The sequence below is a fragment of the Myripristis murdjan genome, chromosome 8 (assembly GCF_902150065.1).
Source record: "Myripristis murdjan chromosome 8, fMyrMur1.1, whole genome shotgun sequence".
Classification (NCBI taxonomy): domain Eukaryota; kingdom Metazoa; phylum Chordata; class Actinopteri; order Holocentriformes; family Holocentridae; genus Myripristis; species Myripristis murdjan.
Window position 1 is genome coordinate 20,276,309 of NC_043987.1, and position 16,127 is coordinate 20,292,435.

The window sequence follows — 16,127 nt, forward strand, 5'->3', positions numbered from 1 at the left end:
TATTTTCCATATCCAACCATAAGAAATGTAAATAAAGAGTTAAACGATGCAGTGACAACTTTTATTCATGTTGACCCAGTGTGTTTACAGCAATTCATATTTTACATTTATATGAATATTAGGTGGTGTGATTCCACTTCCCTGCTATTAGAAGTGTAAAGGCCACCACCTTAAATTCACATTGAACTTGCAACTGAGCGTTAGACACAACAATCACAAACACAAAATGTATTTAAATGACTGTCCTGAGACACTACAATTCGATTTGTACTTGTACTTTGCGCAGTAGAATATACACCGATGCTTTATTGGCTCCCAGCGACGTTTTCACTCCTTTAAAGTTTCCTGAAGATTAGCAATTTGTTATATTCTTCCATCTCGATCTGCAAAGAGAATATTGAATTAAATAAAGATACATTGGTACAATGCTGCTACCAAGCACCTGCAGCGTGACTCACCATCCTCTCCATCCGCAGGCCGTTCCCATAAGCCAGCTGTCTAAGTACATCTATGTCCGGAAGGCCCCACTCTGGATTCCTATGTGATCCAAAACATAGAAATGACACAGATGAGACAATTACTCTTCTGTCATGTACAGTATTAGTGGCTTTGACTGCCACACTCACATGTTTCTCAGCTCTGCATCCAGGTCTTCATTACAACTTGGTGTAATGGTGCCGTTGATGGCAAACACCTGGAAATGACATGGGGACACGGGATATTATTACAAAGAGTATCAGTTTATATAGCCTACTGGCTCCAATAATATTGTGTTTTCCTGGTTATATAATGACTTTTATTTGCGTGTACATTGATAAATTTGAAAACATGTACATACCCCATATATTAGTAAAAGGCCACTTTGTTTGAGGATCTGACCTGATCCATTAAAAACACCCTTGGAATAAAATCAGAAAACATAATATGAAATACATTTTGACACTCATGGCATTCATTATTTTATAACCCTTGTGTATTTGATGATTTCTAACCCATGCAGCACTACAGCATTTATGTGCCTCAGTTTGTGAGTTACTTAAAAGTCCATCTCTGCGTCCATATTTGCACTTTGATGCTGCCCAGGTGTTTACCTCTGCTGTCTTGAAGGAGCTGTACTGCAGGAGGTTAATGGCGATAACAACATCACAGGAGTTGCGAGGAAGGCCTGCCCATTTCTCCCAGGGCTCGCTGGCATCCAGGTGAACCGGCTGCAGCACCGTCTTTGCCTTAGTGGCCATAATGTAGGCCTTTATACTGCAAGGAAATCACTCATGTTTATACTCAATGATTATTTTATACAGTATATGATTTGTGAACTACTTGCTGGTATGACACATCAATCAGTATTATGTGGCCATTGTTTTGGCTCATTAACCCTTCTATTGTCTTTGACCCCATTCAGTGTTAAATATCTCTAAAAACATGATTAATATATCTTTTCCCCCCCTATTTTTATTTATTTCCTTATTTGTTTTGGATGACACTGACAACCTAACCATACCTGTTGTAGTGTGAGATCCACTGATGGTTAATGTAACATTTGGGAGGGGAAAACTAAAAAATAATTCCCACATGAGCTTTGATGTGTAAGAGGGGCTGAGTGGGTGCAGTTATGTTTTATTTAAAGCTATTTAGGTCATCAACAAGACACAGAAAGTACTTAAATTACTGGGCTCAAACTGATAAAAAATGTAAATTTTGAAGGTACTAGGAGGGTTAATACTACAAAATGGCTCTGACAAACTTCACGGGACCTAGTTATCCACCAGCTCTCTGATAAGGTCAGAGAAGAGCTTACAGAGTTCACCCACCTGTCTCGAGCCTCCTCTTTGATGTCTGATGGCTGCCAGGTGATGAAAGGGATCTTCTGGGAAAAGTGTATGACATGCTGCCCTGTGCCCGAGCCCAGCTCTACAGCAAACAGCTCCCTGTGGGACTGGTCCTCCAGCACATCCTCCAGCACCGAGCACAGGCCCGCCCAGTTCCTCTCTGCAAGAGGAGACACCTGCATGGTCTGAAGGAGGACAGAGACTCACCCTGTGTCACCCTGTGTTGCCACACTGCTCATAAGAAACAGAGATCAGTGGGACTGTATGTCTCTCCCAGCGAACCTCTCGTACCTTCTCTTGTGCTCGTTGACAGAAGCAAAGGAAACTGCATACTGATGGAGGCTGGATGGTGGCAGATGATCGTAACAGCAGATGGGTGCAGAGATTACCTGGCTAAGAGGATTCCCTGTGGACTCCTCCCCAAAGTTCTGGACTGCACCAGAACAGACACGCGCACACACACACACACACACACACACACACACACACACACACACACACACACACACAGAAAAAGAGACTGAGAAAGAGGCATTTGTGTGTGAATATCTTGTGAATCCCCATGAAATATCACATAGCGCCTCATCAGATGACAAAAATAACAGTAGCAATAATTATCTAATAGTATTATCATAATTAAGAAATGAAGATGAAGAAGCAGAGGAAGAATGGCAAAATATAACACAGCATAACAGAATAGAATAGGATAGAATAGAATAGAGCCAAGAGCAACAGGTCTAATCCCTTGCTCTTGTGCAGCTTTTGTAGGCCTATAAATGTGTTGTGTGTGTATTCTTGATTTAATAGGAACTTTGAGAAATTTCAAAATAAGGGTTTAAGGGATAGGGCAGAGAGAGCTACACTGGATTTGCGAACTATGTAGAAAAACAGATGAAAATCTGTTCTACGTCTCTGGAAGAATCGCCTTTTAATAAATCGATACAGACAATAATCGATGACCTCCGATAGATGGCAGCATCGCGAGGCTGAGGATGCTGTAGCATTAACAGCAAAGAAGAAGTTGCCATGGTACATTTCCAGCTCACGTAAGGCATTGTGGGTAGGTCAGGAGCAGAGAGGTGGACGCCATGTGCTTTTGAGGCAGCGGTGGAGAGACTGAAGGGTCGCCTGGCGTGTTTTTTTTTAGAGGGACAGCAGACAGACACTCAGACACACGGCACCAGTGAAGGGAGCATGTATTGCACCAGGCTCTGCATCCGGACCGCCCTGCGGGTCGCAGCCAGCACACACCGGTACGTAACGCCAAGCCGAGCGGCTAAAAGTCACGTAACACCGGAGGGAACGACGGGGGCCGGTTGTACAACAGCGTCCCGGTTGTATGGAAGTGTATGCTAGGCTAACTCCTCCTTCAAGGGCAGAGAACCCACAACCGCGGCTGTTTTCATGTATTAAAGGCCGCATTTCTTGTTGTGCAAACGGAGACACTTTTCTTTTCTTTGCGCTCATTGTGACTTTTTGTTCGCCAGCCGGTTTGATAACCTAGTTAGCTAATAAAATGCTAGCTAGCTACCCAGCAGCAAATGTACCTTTTACAGACAGGAACAGGCACAGTCTGATGGTTGATGTTGTGACTTAAAATCACTCCTTGTTTCTAGAGGCACAGTTTTCCCGTGGCTTTATCTTGCCTGAAGGCGTAGAGAGTTAGACGCTGCACCTTTTCCTCTCATGTCCAGAAATAAGATGCGCTTTTACCAGCCAAGGTCATGCTCGTTTTAACTGGGTGTATATCATTGTGTGCTATGGAAATGTACTTATCACCTGTAGTCGCTTCTCTCATGCACAAACTGAACAATTCATGAATGATAAAGCTGAGGCCACAGCTCAGATGCTGTCAGGATGAAGCCTGATGCATTTTGAGATACAAATCAATACAAACAGTAATTGATGCCATGTGTAAAGTGCAGTGATCTTGCTCAGAGTAGGGCTGGTTTCCTATAGTTTCCAGGTAGTTTTAACTTTTTTAATCTGTGACTATTTAGACCTCGAATGACAGATTAATTTAATTGCAAAAAAAAAAAAAAGGAAAACTGACAGCATTTTGGGGCCTCACAGACTGGTTTGTTCCAGTCAAGAGGTCGCCCCACCATAACTGATCATTTGGTGCTGCGTCTTCGTTTCCCAGGCAAGAACTTCGGCGGCAGACGCCAGCCCTGTGCGCCCTCAGGCTTCTACAGACCAGTCCAGCCAGCCACTCGGATGCCATCGCCACCCCTCCACTAGACGGAGCGCCCAAACAGTACTCCCCCAAAATTCAGCAGCTCGTCAATGACATAGCCAGCCTCACCTTAATAGAGGTGTCCGATCTCAATGAGCTCCTTAAGGTATGGAATAAACAGCTAATTGCAAGTGCATAGAACTGAATCCAAGTATTATTCAAAGCAAATGATAACTTATCTTTGATACCATGTGTTGGTCACAGAAAACTCTTAATATTCAAGATGTTGGAATGATGCCTATGGGGGCGATGGCTGCAGCAGCTGCACCCACACCTCAGGTGAGAATCATCTTACTGGCTGGCTTTGATTGTAAAATGCATACAGTAATAAAGTACCTTTTCACTATTCAACTGTACCCATTAATGACAAACTTGTGTCAGGTCATGCAGCTTATATGTGCTTTGTGAGAAGCAGCTAATGTCTGTTGTAGTTATAAATAGTACCAAATATAAATCCACAAATGGAAGATATGAACTTGCTGATTGTTTTCCCACGTGTACCCAGGCCACAGAAGAGGAGGAGGCACCAGTCAAGAAAGAGAAGACTCATTTCACAGTAAAACTAACAGAACTGAAGGCAGCCGAGAAAGTCAAACTTATAAAAGAAGTGAAGAACTGCATGCAGGGCTTGAATCTTGTGCAGGTATGTGTCATCGCTGATGCTGTGCATAATACTGAAATCATGTAATCAGTTCTAAATCATCGACTCTGCTTTGTCTTGCATCATGAAACGTTTCCTCACCAGCGAGACCTATCCAAAGGAATCTGTTTTGTTCAAAGGAGAGGGACTCGGGTCACCACGCTGACTCTTGTTCTTTGTTCTTTCTCATCCAGGCGAAGAAACTGGTGGAGTCCCTTCCACAGGAGATCCGGGCAAATGTGGCCAAAGAAGAGGCAGAGAAACTGAAAGCAGCTCTGGAGGCTGCAGGTGGCACCGTGGTGCTCGAGTAGCCCCTGTGTGCCTGCCGGACCGCCCCATCCTCCACCATTTTGGCTGCTCATGCACTTATTCCTTCATTCTGTGTTATTTCCTTTTTTTTTAACATGAAAAAGGAGAGGAAACCCAGGGGAGACAAAAGAAATGCCTTCTGACGTTACTACTTGATCCAACAGTGTCAGGTGGGGCGGTACAACTCACAGACTGAACTTTACAGGCGTATTGCCTGAACAAGCAGCCGCCCCACTGTCTGCTTGTCTGTTTGTCTGCTCATGTGTCTGTATGATACTTTGTGTAGCCAGTGAGCTACAAAATGCTGGCCCTGGGTGCCAAGTGAGTCAGTCGGTGAGTCTGTCTGTGTGCATCTGAAACCTTCCACAGGACATCTTGACATGGCTGCCATTGTCTGTGTTCAAATAAACCAGATATTTACCACAGGAGATGGCAGGGCAGAGTGTTTATACTGCTCATAGGATTGTTGATTATGTGATTAAACTTAAGATATCCATGTTTTTTTCTGTTCTCATATTTTCTTATATTATTCACGTTTGGTTGAAGTTGTGCTAATTACTGTATATGCAAGGAATTTAATAAGAAATGAAGTTGAGACATCAGTTTACAATGAGGAAAGTGTTTTGCATTGCCTTAAGTATCTGTTAATTTAATGTAGACTGGCCAAGCTGCTCAAGAAAACAGTAAATTTAGCCTGGACAGTATCCAGCTTCACTGCTGCTGACCACTAGAGGTCATGAGATATCCTTTGGTTACCACAGACATGATACAGGTGGTGGTATGAGCCGGACTCTATTTCTGTGTTGGTGTGTCAAATTTATTTTATTGATTATAGTTTGTTTCATTTGGACAAAGGTAAAGCATACAGTGTGTAGAAAAAGTGTGTCTAAAACATAAATGACACTTGAAAGTCAGACCTGTTTTTAGTGTGATCCTGTAATGTAAAAAAAAAAGACATCATCTAATACCATGATTATACAAATGAAATGTTTTGAATTGCCAGTTCTTATATTTTGGTTCATTTCCTTTCAAAGGTAAAGTACTTTGCTAAAATAACTGCATAATACAACAGGTATTTGACAAAATAACTAAACTACAAAGAAGAATTTTGGACATTGACCCGGGACATGTTCACTGCAGCCATTGACAACCAAAAAATCTAAAGAAACTACATTGTCATTGTATCTCCTCCTAGACTGTTACTCAACATTTTTGCTGTCACTTCTACGTTGAGAAATGACAGTCTGTCTTGAGCCAAACAACGTAGATTCAATATCTCCCAAACTCAAGTAGAGGTCATTGTCTGAATGTCGCGTTCTAATCTTTTTTATTGGAGGGACATGAAAATTTCTCAGAATTGCTGGTTCAAATTATTGCTATGCAGCACTGCTGCTGTAACTCTAGGGGGCTGTATTTCTCACTTTTTAAACTAGGAAGCTGCAGGTGCTGCATGGGTTAAATGTGAACAGAAAGGAAATAGAAAGGAAAGCAAGTGGGACGGTGTGTGTGAGCAAGTGTAAATGTTTTTAGACTGGTAGCTTGAAGTAATTGATAGATTTGTAGGAGTCGGAGTCCTCCTGTATCTTGCTCCACATGAGGGTCAGGCCTGTGTACATTCTGCCCAGCAGGGAGTCTGCTGCCAGAGTGTCTGCTCATGAAGGATGTGACCTGTCGATTCTCAGGTCGTCCCATCTGTGGAGAGCTCACCCTTTGGCCTGCTCTTGGAAGGTCGAGTCTATGCCTTTGATCAACCATTCCAGGTTTTCCATTTATAGATGAAAAGCCTCCTCCTGGTGGAAGACTGCCTTCTCTTCCTTGAAAGCGTTCACCTGAATTGCTTAATTGAACAGCACTACTGTAGGTGCTGTATGGGTTAAATGTGGACTCCATTGGTACTAAGTGAGCATGCACTCAGGGAGGGCAGTTTGTGTGGGACCCACAAGGGCGAACAATCACACTTTGGGGAAGCTGCATGGGTCAACTATTATATGTTTGTATGGATGTTCATGTATGTGTCATGGACACTGACTGGGGACTCAGGCCCACTTAGGATAATCATGTGGCTCACCTCTGCAAACCCCAGGCAGATTAACAGTGGGTCTTATCAGATGATGAGTGGGCTCAAAATGGGCATCCCATCTATGAGCCTCATGGATTATGCATTTGAGGTACACGGATTTAGAAAACAATTTGCACAGTGTCTTTGTGTGATAATCATCTGTGGTCAGATCCACGTGGAATAGCAATGTGGACCTATAATAGGCTCTTCAGTGACAATGGATTCAAAACGAGCAGCAACAACAACATGTTCAAAATGCTCTTCATACACAATGAGTGTAGATTTAAAATAAGCATATTAAAATGCTCTTCAATGACAGTGACAATAGACTCAAAATGAGCGTATTTGCATTACTCAGCCCTATGTGTCACAGTTCAGAGAATCTGTGTGGACTAATGTGTTGTATTGGGGCTCATCATGCTTATAGCAATTATATAGACAATGGGCCTTTACAGAAACTGCAGGGTTTTTCGAATTTGCAAATACTGTATTATGAACTAGGTGTTCACTCTCAATCTGCCAGTGCTAAACACTAGAGAACAAGGACAAATGTTTGGCTTGCATTGTTTCAGCAAGGTAGTTGGTTTACCTCAGTTGTGTTAAACTATGAATACAGTCAATTTGTACATTAGCATATCTTTGCCTGCAAAAATTTTCAGGGGAGCAACTTTTTATTCACATCACAGTGTTGTACTACAGATTAGAAGCTGTTTTGCTCGCATGAACTGTTGAACTAACTACTAGAAAACTTCATCTTTAAAATAAATTAACTTTATGTCTCTTTTGCCTATCATCTCAATTTTCTGCAGTAGGTATGTACCAAAGTAGGCAATATAAGATAGCCAGTATTTACCACGAGAGAGAGACCAATATCATGCACTGTGCGTCTCTCTGTCATCTCAACTTCCTAGAGTAATTACACAGATAGGTGTTTGTAATTCAGCCAATTGTCAACAATTGTCTACAAAAATAAAACTAGAGGAACATTATTTTGGAGATATTGTTGATATCTTTTTTTTTTTTTTTTTAGATGAATCAGAAAGGAAAGGGGTTAGGGTTAGGGTGTGTGTGTGTGTGTGTGTGTGTGTGTGTGTGTGTGTGTGTGAGAGAGAGAGAGAGAGAGAGAGAGAGAGAGAGAGCACAAGAGTAAATGTTTTTAGACTGGTAGCTTGAAGTAACGTGTTGGAGTCGGAGTCCTCCTGTTTCTTGCTCCACATGAGGGTCAGGCCTGTGTACATTCTGCCCAGCAGGGAGTCTGCTGCCAGAGTGTCTGCTCATGAAGGATGTGACCTGGCGATCCTCACGTCGCTCCATCTGTGGGGAGCTCGCCATTTGGCCTGCTCTTGGAAGGTCAAGTCTATGCCTCTGATCAACCTTTCCAGGTTTTCCATTTATAGACGAAAAGCCTCCTACTGGTGGAAGACTGCCTTCTCTTCCTTGAAAGCATTGACCTGAATTGTTTAATTGAACAGCATTTGAAGTTTCCCCATTAAATTACAATAAAAACCAACAATAATAATAAACTTGATTTTTGTAGCACCTTTCATGCGAGAAATGCAGCTCAAAGTGCTTTGCAATGAAGAAATCACATGCATCGAGGGCTTCACATGTAAATAGACATGGAATAAATGAGGAAGTATGTATCCTCATTCATCAACAAAGAAGAACAAGACAAAAAATTCTTACAGTGTAGTCACATTTTAAAAATAAAGTTAACAAAACAACAATAAACATACAAAAACATGCACATTCAGTAAATGCTATGGCAGCATCAGTCTCCATATTTTCAGAATTCAGTTTCAGTTTCTTTATTTACCTTGATGCCGGAAAAAACAACAATCACAAGACACAAGGTCTATACACAGCAAAAAAAAAAAAAAAGTGATTAAAAGAAAAAAAAAGATACAAAAAAGAGAGACCACAAAAAAAAGGCTCAAGGAGGGACAGGAGGAAGCATAGCTTATCTGTATCCTGCCCCCCTTTTTAATATGGAGAATATTCTCCATATTAAAAACTCACCATTCATACACAATTTATAGCTCAGTGTCTAGGTCTCTTAAGCCATAAGTATAATAAAACCCTCCTTTCCCAATAGACACAGATTCACCACCAGTACTGATTAGACAAAATAAGCCTCAGCTTATCCCAGAACGTCTTCCCATGGGTTTAACCTCACTGTGGGTCATATCTGTGTCGGGCACAGCCATATAATGCTGCCCGGATAAAACACCATGTTGTGGCACTGTGGGGTTTCAAAGAAAAACCACCAGCCTTTTTCCTCCAAGAAAATAGAACACATGGAGTGCATAAAACCGGTGTAATTCAAGGATAGAAATAAAGCGGAAAAGGTAAACTACAACGTTTCTTGATGTGAAGCATCTCTCTCTGCCTCACAAACACAGAGCTTGATAACCAGCCTGTGTATGGCCAAGTCCTTATCTCTGTGGAGTCTCTCCATCTGCTCCAGTGTTTTTGCACAGAGATTCTTTCTTACAGATCTTGGGCTTGCTGGCCTGCTCATAAATGATCATGTTTTTTCCTGCAATCAGTTATTTCAGCTCCTCCATTTTTTTTTTTTTTTTTTTGCAGAGGGCCTCCTTCTCCTCCCTGCAGGACTTGAGCTTGTCATTTTGCTCAAACCACCTTTGAAGTTCCTCCACTTCTTGGCAGGGAACCTCTGTCTGTGCCACACAAGCATTGAGCTTGATAGGAACTCTTATACGTAAATAAATTTTGGGGAGTGTAAAACTTTAATGTTTTGAGTGGTGAAATGGGACACAAAGACATACCCGTATGCCGATGACTTTAACCTAATAGCAGACACTCCTGATGTCCTCCACAACATGCTCTTAGCAGCTCTAACAGCATACAGAAGAATGGATTTGACCATCAACATGCAGAAGACTGAGGTAATCTGCCAGTGTAGTTCTGGAAACACACCCCACTCAACATATTATACAACAGAGAGACAGCAACAGTTCATTGTTCCTTGTACCTTCAAGTACACTGCAGCATCATCTCAGAAAACCCTTGAATTATGTCACTCAAAACATCCTACGTCATTCATCATACTTTGGTCCTACACTAAAGTAATTTTCTACAATGCATAGCATATTTACACTCCACCCTTTGGTTGTGAGATTTGAATGCCACACTCTGAAATCCTGAAACCAACAGGATTTTTACAGTGTGCAGTCCATCCTGATCCACTACCAGCTCCAGTGGTTGGACTGGACTGCTGGTGGTTAGAAGAAACCGTTGAAAGACCATCCAGACCACACCGAACTGATGTCACATCACTCCCTGACAAGTAGAAGACCTGCTGTATGTTACAGCTGCATCTAGAGGTCTTTCTGTGTGAAAAGCCTTGAAAAACTGGAGGCTCAATGCACTCAGCACTGTGGAATGAAGTGTGTAAAAAGAGGCACACTAGGCGCACACAAATAACCGTAAATGAAGGTCAGGATGGTCATCATCAGACATGGACTACCATGAGCACATAAAGATGTGTCTCTCTGTGTGTGTGTATGTGTGTGTGTGTGTGTGTCAGGGCACAGTCTGAGACTGTGATTGAGACTGTAGAGGGTTACAGGGTTAATATTGAGTTTTGCAACACAATATTTGATGACACTAAATATATTTACAGGCTTTTTCCAGTAAATGGTGTGAAATCTCTTAGAGCTAATATTTAACAGCAGCATGACATTTTTACGAGGCTCAGCAGACTGCTTTTTATTGTATTGGAAGTCGGCACTTTGGAGAAAAGACTGCTGTGAAGAAGTTGCTGTTGTACTTCTTACCCCACCCGGCTCCTGCAGTGTCCTGCTGATTTATAGTGCTTACGCATTAAAACAGAAAAGGAGTATTTGATTAAAACAAGCCAGATTAAAGCTGACTACCTTCTCTCTCTCTCTCTCTGTGTGTGTGTGTGTGTGTGTGTGTGTGTGTGTGCATGTTTGAGAGTGGGATGGGTATAGCCGCAAGCAACTGAGGGCAAATTCTCTTAAGCCACATGTCATGAAAAGCTCATATGTCCCTGTAAGTAAGCAAACTGTGGAATCCAGTATATGCAAGTCATATGAAGTTATCCTGGAGAATGGTATTGAGGCAATAGTTCCCTGCCAAATGACAGTCTCCGTGGTCCCTTTAGCTGCCTGAGCTGCTTTGTAGTTTTTGCCACTGTGACTTGGACCACTGGAGGACTGGGCGACACCAGAGGGTAATCAGCTTTAATCTGGCTTGTTTTATTCAGACACAAGTAAAACAGCATGTGAAATTGCATGCAGGCAGTGATGGCAAGATAAGAAAAAACACCTTTGGGGCCCATTAACCACAAGAGTGAAATACAAAAATGTGAACACGGCACAGAATTAGAAAAAAAAAAAAAATCAAACAGAAAATGGAAACAAAAAGAAACAGGAGGGTGACTGGTGACTGGACTAAATGGGAAAATGTGGGCAAATGTTGAAAAGTAAAAGATTTATGAAACAGATTACTAAGTGTAGCATTATTATATTGCCTAAATTGATGGCCAATACAGTGCAGAGGCCTAAAGTAGAATCCTTCCATTTGGTATTATGATATGTGCCAGGCCCTGTGTCAGATCCTTAACTGCTGGCCCCGGTGCCACAGATCTTCACTGCATGTTGGGTCACTTCATGTCATTGCTCAGACTTGGAGTGGGTGTCCAGTTACTGTTTCTATGATCTGTTGTGAGTCCCCTCTGAGTCAGCACACACAGAGCCGTGCCAAACTCCCCATTCATACCAGTGCTGCACTATCTATTTAAAATCATATCACTTTTAAAACACCCAAACAGTCGCTCAGGCTTTAGGAATCCAAACACAAAGATAAAAGCCTGTTCAAAGCTTTGGTGCACACTGACAATCCTGAGCCTGCTGACGCATTACTTATCTTCAGTTTAATTTACCACTTGGCTCCTTGTGTGACCCCTAACATGAGTGGTATGGCGGGAAGGTGCGCATCTATTCTTGATCCGTGTGTTTCTGAACCTCATGACCTATGACCCGAATGTTAGTCGAGTCCTGGGATGCCGGCAGGGCTGTGCCTCTATTTGCTTGGTGCCTTTCTTTCTGACAACTGGTGTGCCACATTTACAAAACTATAGCAGCACTCAAGCTGTCTTGCTATTTTTGTATTAGTCACGTACACTTCCACCCCGAAACCAGCTGCACCCGTCTCTTGGCACGGGGAGATGGAGTAATTGAGGAGGCTCCTTACTCACACCAGTGGAGAAGTCTTGCCATGTTCCTACTCGAAATGTCTAGCTCCTGTTTGAGAAAGCTAAATGTAGTTTTATGTTAAGGGCATTTGCATTATGGTTTTCTTTTGAAAGTTTAATATACATTCTGGTCACCCAGTGTTGTGGACAATGGATGAAGACAGCAGCCATGGTCAAGGTTGCATCAGGAGTCCCAGTCACCTTTGAGACACAGACACCGAGCCTTTCCTCTTGGAGTTTGTTTGGTTAATGGACTTAATATGCAAGAGAAACGCATTTCTCGTTGGTATTTCGGTGGACTTGCCTCCAGCGCATCAGCCTGTTTAACACACCCATTGGATTTGATAAAGGTAATATATAAAACTGACTAGATTTATGATTTATTTCCCATTTTACACGTGACCCAATTATGCTTAAAAAGTCAGTCTTAGCATTATATGCACTTGTACTTTGCACACTGAGGAAATGCTGCAATTATTATTTTCTTGTTTGAGGCTTATGACCTTGATTTTGAAAAAACTTTGCCTCGATCTTGGCACAAAACACTGACACTGCAATACCACAAATGACAGGTCCACTGGCTTAATTCTGTTTCGCTTTTAAAGATGATGCAGCTTTACCGATGTACTTCATCTCGGTTCTGTCACTGAATGATTGTAGTTGTGTTGTGTATAGATTTTTAAATACGATATTACCTCCAGCTGCAATTCTTCATTTTAGACATATTTTGACCATTTTAATTCACTGCACACTGGCATCTGTTCTACGAGTGCTGTATACTCTTTAGACAACGGCAGATGTTTTATACACTCAAGCTTTTTAACACATCCATGACAATTTACTGATAGCACTACACATGGTGCATGGTAAGTGCCATTGCTGAGAGTGACTTGAAAACTGGATAAGGCTCTGTGTTGCTCGTATTTGGGCATTTCTAGGTGCACCTGCAGACACAGCAGGAGGTAAGGATTCGGATGTTGGGGATGACTGTCAATGTGGTGAGGAGAGACGGTTATCTGGCACTCTACAGTGGCCTCAGTGCCTCCCTCTGTCGGCAGGTAGATACACATACACACACATACACACTTACTACAACATGCAAGGTGTTTAACTCACTCAAGCACTCAGTGAATCAATAAGTCATTGCCTTTCTGTCATCATAGTTTTGATGTAATGACTGCTTTTCCCCCTGTAGATGACATACTCTCTGTCACGCTTTGCCATCTATGAGACTGTCAGGGACAAGATAAACAGCAGGAGCAAAGGGCTCATGCCTTTCTACCAGAAGGTCCTGCTGGGTGCCTTCGGTGGTATGTGTTGTCCCACAGAGTGATGGTGGTTGGCAGTGTGGTCTTCATTTTTTATGTCTGCTAGACAAGTGATGCATTTCCTCCCACAGGGTTTGCAGGTGGCTTCATCGGGACCCCAGCTGACCTGGTTAATGTACGGTGAGTTGTGTGGATGGATTGATCAATATCATGAGGGGGGATAGATACTAGGAACACAGTCTCCTTGTAATATAAATGCTGCGCTTGAGAGTACTTTTTCCAGCACTTAGATGATTAATATCTTAAAAAACCTGTTGCTTTAGTCAGCCAGTTTTCTCACTGAACTCAACAGGAAGGCAATCACTGAGAAGCTAATGAATTTGTTAACTTATTCCCTCTGCTACCAATGATCATATCAACAAATGATTTGGCGTCAAAAACTTTAAATTTCACGTGTTTCCAGAATGCAGAATGATGTCAAATTGCCAGCAGAACTCAGAAGAAAGTAAGTATTTTTGAAAATTTGTGTTTTTGGCCTTCTTTCATGCAGTCAATAAAAAAAGATGGTCTGTAGTCTTCCAGCATTTAATACACATCAACACATTGTGAGATTTGTTTTCTTGCCAGTTACGCTCATGCTCTGGACGGACTGTTTCGCGTCTGGAAGGAAGGTAAAGTTTCTTGTTCTTTCTTTGGGCTACTTCAGGGTAAAGCAGGAGTTGCTTTCTTTAATGTCTGTCCTTGATATCGTTTTGTGTCAGAGGGAGTGAAGAAGCTGTTTTCTGGTGCTACAATGGCGTCTACTAGAGGTGCACTGGTCACAGTTGGACAGGTGAAGAATATTTTATTATATGACTTGTTTTTCAAAATTCTACTACAGTATTATATGCTTCTGGGATTTGCTGATTTTTTTTAAAATTTTTTTATTTTTTTGCCCATGCAGCTGTCTTGTTACGACCAGTCCAAGCAGCTGGTTGTAGCCACTGGTTACCTGACTGACAACATCTTTACCCACTTCCTGGCCAGTGTTTTTGCAGTGAGCATCACTTCTGTCATTGTATACGTCATATTGCAACAATATGCCCGAACCGAAGTGAGCAAAGTGTTACCTCCTCTTCTTTTGCATAGGGGGGCTGTGCTACAATCCTGTGCCAACCACTTGATGTTGTTAAAACTAGACTAATGAACTCCAAAGGCGAATATGGGGTGAGTTGCACATGAAATACCCCACTCGCTTGAATTTCTGGGTTGTGGTTCTTTGGGGGATCTCAGTTGTCTCTTTGCCAGCCACCCTGTTGGTCTGTCAACACTCTTAAATTTAATCACATAAATGTTTTATTTGTGTGCTATGGAGAGAATCATCCAGTTTGTTCCTCTAAGCTCTTGCGTCCTTGGTGCAGGGTGTGTTTCACTGCCTGACAGAAACAGCAAAGCTGGGCCCTAAGGCGTTCTACAAGGTAGGCTTCATCCTCAGGCATAATGTTTCCTACAATTCCCTGCAGTCAAAAACAGAACCTCTGTCTTTATTTTGGTTGTTTTAAATGTTGCATATGTTTTCCAGGGTCTTGTTCCTGCCGGTATCCGCCTCGTCCCACACACAGTCTTCACCTTCATTTTCCTGGAACAGCTGAGGCAACATTTTGGTGTCGTGGTTGTTACCTGAGAGTGGTTTGTTTAGGCAGCCCTGGCCTGGCTCCATGACTTCAGTGGTCTTCTGCAGCTTGGAGCGGTGACTGTCAAGAGTAGACCAAGCTAGCGCCAATGCTACTACAAACAAACCCAACCAAGCTAGAATTCACTGTGCAGACGCCACTGCCTGCACAAAGAATGAGGACCAAGAGGACGCCATGTGCTTAGACATGCTTAAATAGCTCTCAGAAACTCATTTCAACCTAACACTTGAAACAAGAGTGACTTGAAAGTCATCAGAGTAAACTCCAGATGTTCACATACTGAGTGAACTGGAGTGATTTGATTTTGATTTTTTTTTCCCTCCATGTGCCCCGGGCTCAATGACCAGAGTGTGTTCATTTGCTTTTGGATGTGGAATATCTGTGAAATGTGAGTGTCATTGTATTTAAATGTCCACCGCATGTAATGAATTGTACAACTATAGATATGACACTGTTTTCAGTGTAGGTGAAAAGAAGGTTTGAAAAATGGTAACAAAAGATCTGTAAAGAAGAAAGCACCTCTGAAATTAAAATCACCTACTATAATTTGAGTATATCTTGAGTCTTGCATCACGCAGTTATACTTCAACCTTTCCTTTAATTTTCTTGCTTTGCCCTGTGGGGGGCAGTGTTACACTGGACGATTACAAATGTGTCTCCATTCATGTACAATTATGTCTATGCTGCTACTCTGTGCAATGATGCAGAAATAGAACAGGGAGATTTCATAGATTCATACAGATTCTATATTTTTTATATTGCAAGTTTTCGTTGTGAGTGTGAGGAAGAATGCATACTTTTTACATTCATAATGGCAAGACTTCAGTGGAGCACTTATGAGTTTGAAAAAGAGCATTGGTTTACAAGCTGA

General features: G+C 42.1%; 3 protein-coding genes across 3 annotated transcripts; 2 read left to right on the top strand and 1 right to left on the bottom strand.

Moving 5' to 3' along the window:
* Window positions 1-43: 43 nt before the first annotated feature.
* On the bottom strand, window positions 44-2,212 carry LOC115363631 (methyltransferase-like 26 B). The gene is made up of 7 exons (XM_030057891.1): window positions 2,121-2,212; window positions 1,812-2,014; window positions 1,092-1,254; window positions 839-898; window positions 627-694; window positions 459-537; window positions 44-383 (listed from the first exon to the last, which is right to left on the bottom strand). The coding sequence occupies exons 2-7, from the start codon at window positions 2,009-2,011 to the stop codon at window positions 336-338; spliced, it is 618 nt and encodes a 205-aa protein (XP_029913751.1). The 5' UTR covers window positions 2,012-2,014; window positions 2,121-2,212; the 3' UTR covers window positions 44-335.
* A 670-nt stretch (window positions 2,213-2,882) lies between these two features.
* On the top strand, window positions 2,883-5,516 carry mrpl12 (mitochondrial ribosomal protein L12). Its single transcript, XM_030058718.1, has 5 exons — window positions 2,883-3,082; window positions 3,973-4,171; window positions 4,270-4,344; window positions 4,571-4,708; window positions 4,900-5,516. Exons 1-5 carry the CDS (start codon window positions 3,024-3,026, stop codon window positions 5,014-5,016), a joined length of 588 nt encoding a protein of 195 aa, XP_029914578.1. The 5' UTR covers window positions 2,883-3,023; the 3' UTR covers window positions 5,017-5,516.
* Window positions 5,517-12,575: 7,059 nt separating this feature from the next.
* On the top strand, window positions 12,576-15,246 carry slc25a10a (solute carrier family 25 member 10a). The gene is made up of 11 exons (XM_030058717.1): window positions 12,576-12,665; window positions 13,254-13,373; window positions 13,511-13,625; window positions 13,715-13,763; window positions 14,047-14,088; window positions 14,211-14,254; window positions 14,345-14,415; window positions 14,527-14,619; window positions 14,712-14,789; window positions 14,984-15,040; window positions 15,145-15,246. Exons 1-11 carry the CDS (start codon window positions 12,576-12,578, stop codon window positions 15,244-15,246), a joined length of 861 nt encoding a protein of 286 aa, XP_029914577.1.
* Window positions 15,247-16,127: the final 881 nt, after the last annotated feature.

What these genes read in the sequence shown, in the direction of transcription:
- LOC115363631 (XM_030057891.1), bottom strand. Translation starts at nt 2,011, where the DNA reads ATGCAGGTGTCTCCTCTTGCAGAGAGGAACTGGGCGGGCCTGTGCTCG. An exon ending in GATGCAGAGCTGAGAAACAT is followed by an intron (nt 538 to 626) that starts GTGAGTGTGGCA and finishes TGGATCACATAG; the next exon opens with GAATCCAGAGTGGGGCCTTC. An exon ending in GCCTGCGGATGGAGAGGATG is followed by an intron (nt 384 to 458) that starts GTGAGTCACGCT and finishes TTCTCTTTGCAG; the next exon opens with ATCGAGATGGAAGAATATAA.
- mrpl12 (XM_030058718.1), top strand. Translation starts at nt 3,024, where the DNA reads ATGTATTGCACCAGGCTCTGCATCCGGACCGCCCTGCGGGTCGCAGCC. An exon ending in CAGCTGCACCCACACCTCAG is followed by an intron (nt 4,345 to 4,570) that starts GTGAGAATCATC and finishes ACGTGTACCCAG; the next exon opens with GCCACAGAAGAGGAGGAGGC. An exon ending in AGGGCTTGAATCTTGTGCAG is followed by an intron (nt 4,709 to 4,899) that starts GTATGTGTCATC and finishes TTTCTCATCCAG; the next exon opens with GCGAAGAAACTGGTGGAGTC.
- slc25a10a (XM_030058717.1), top strand. Translation starts at nt 12,576, where the DNA reads ATGCAAGAGAAACGCATTTCTCGTTGGTATTTCGGTGGACTTGCCTCC. An exon ending in CACTGGTCACAGTTGGACAG is followed by an intron (nt 14,416 to 14,526) that starts GTGAAGAATATT and finishes TTGCCCATGCAG; the next exon opens with CTGTCTTGTTACGACCAGTC. An exon ending in GCCCTAAGGCGTTCTACAAG is followed by an intron (nt 15,041 to 15,144) that starts GTAGGCTTCATC and finishes TATGTTTTCCAG; the next exon opens with GGTCTTGTTCCTGCCGGTAT.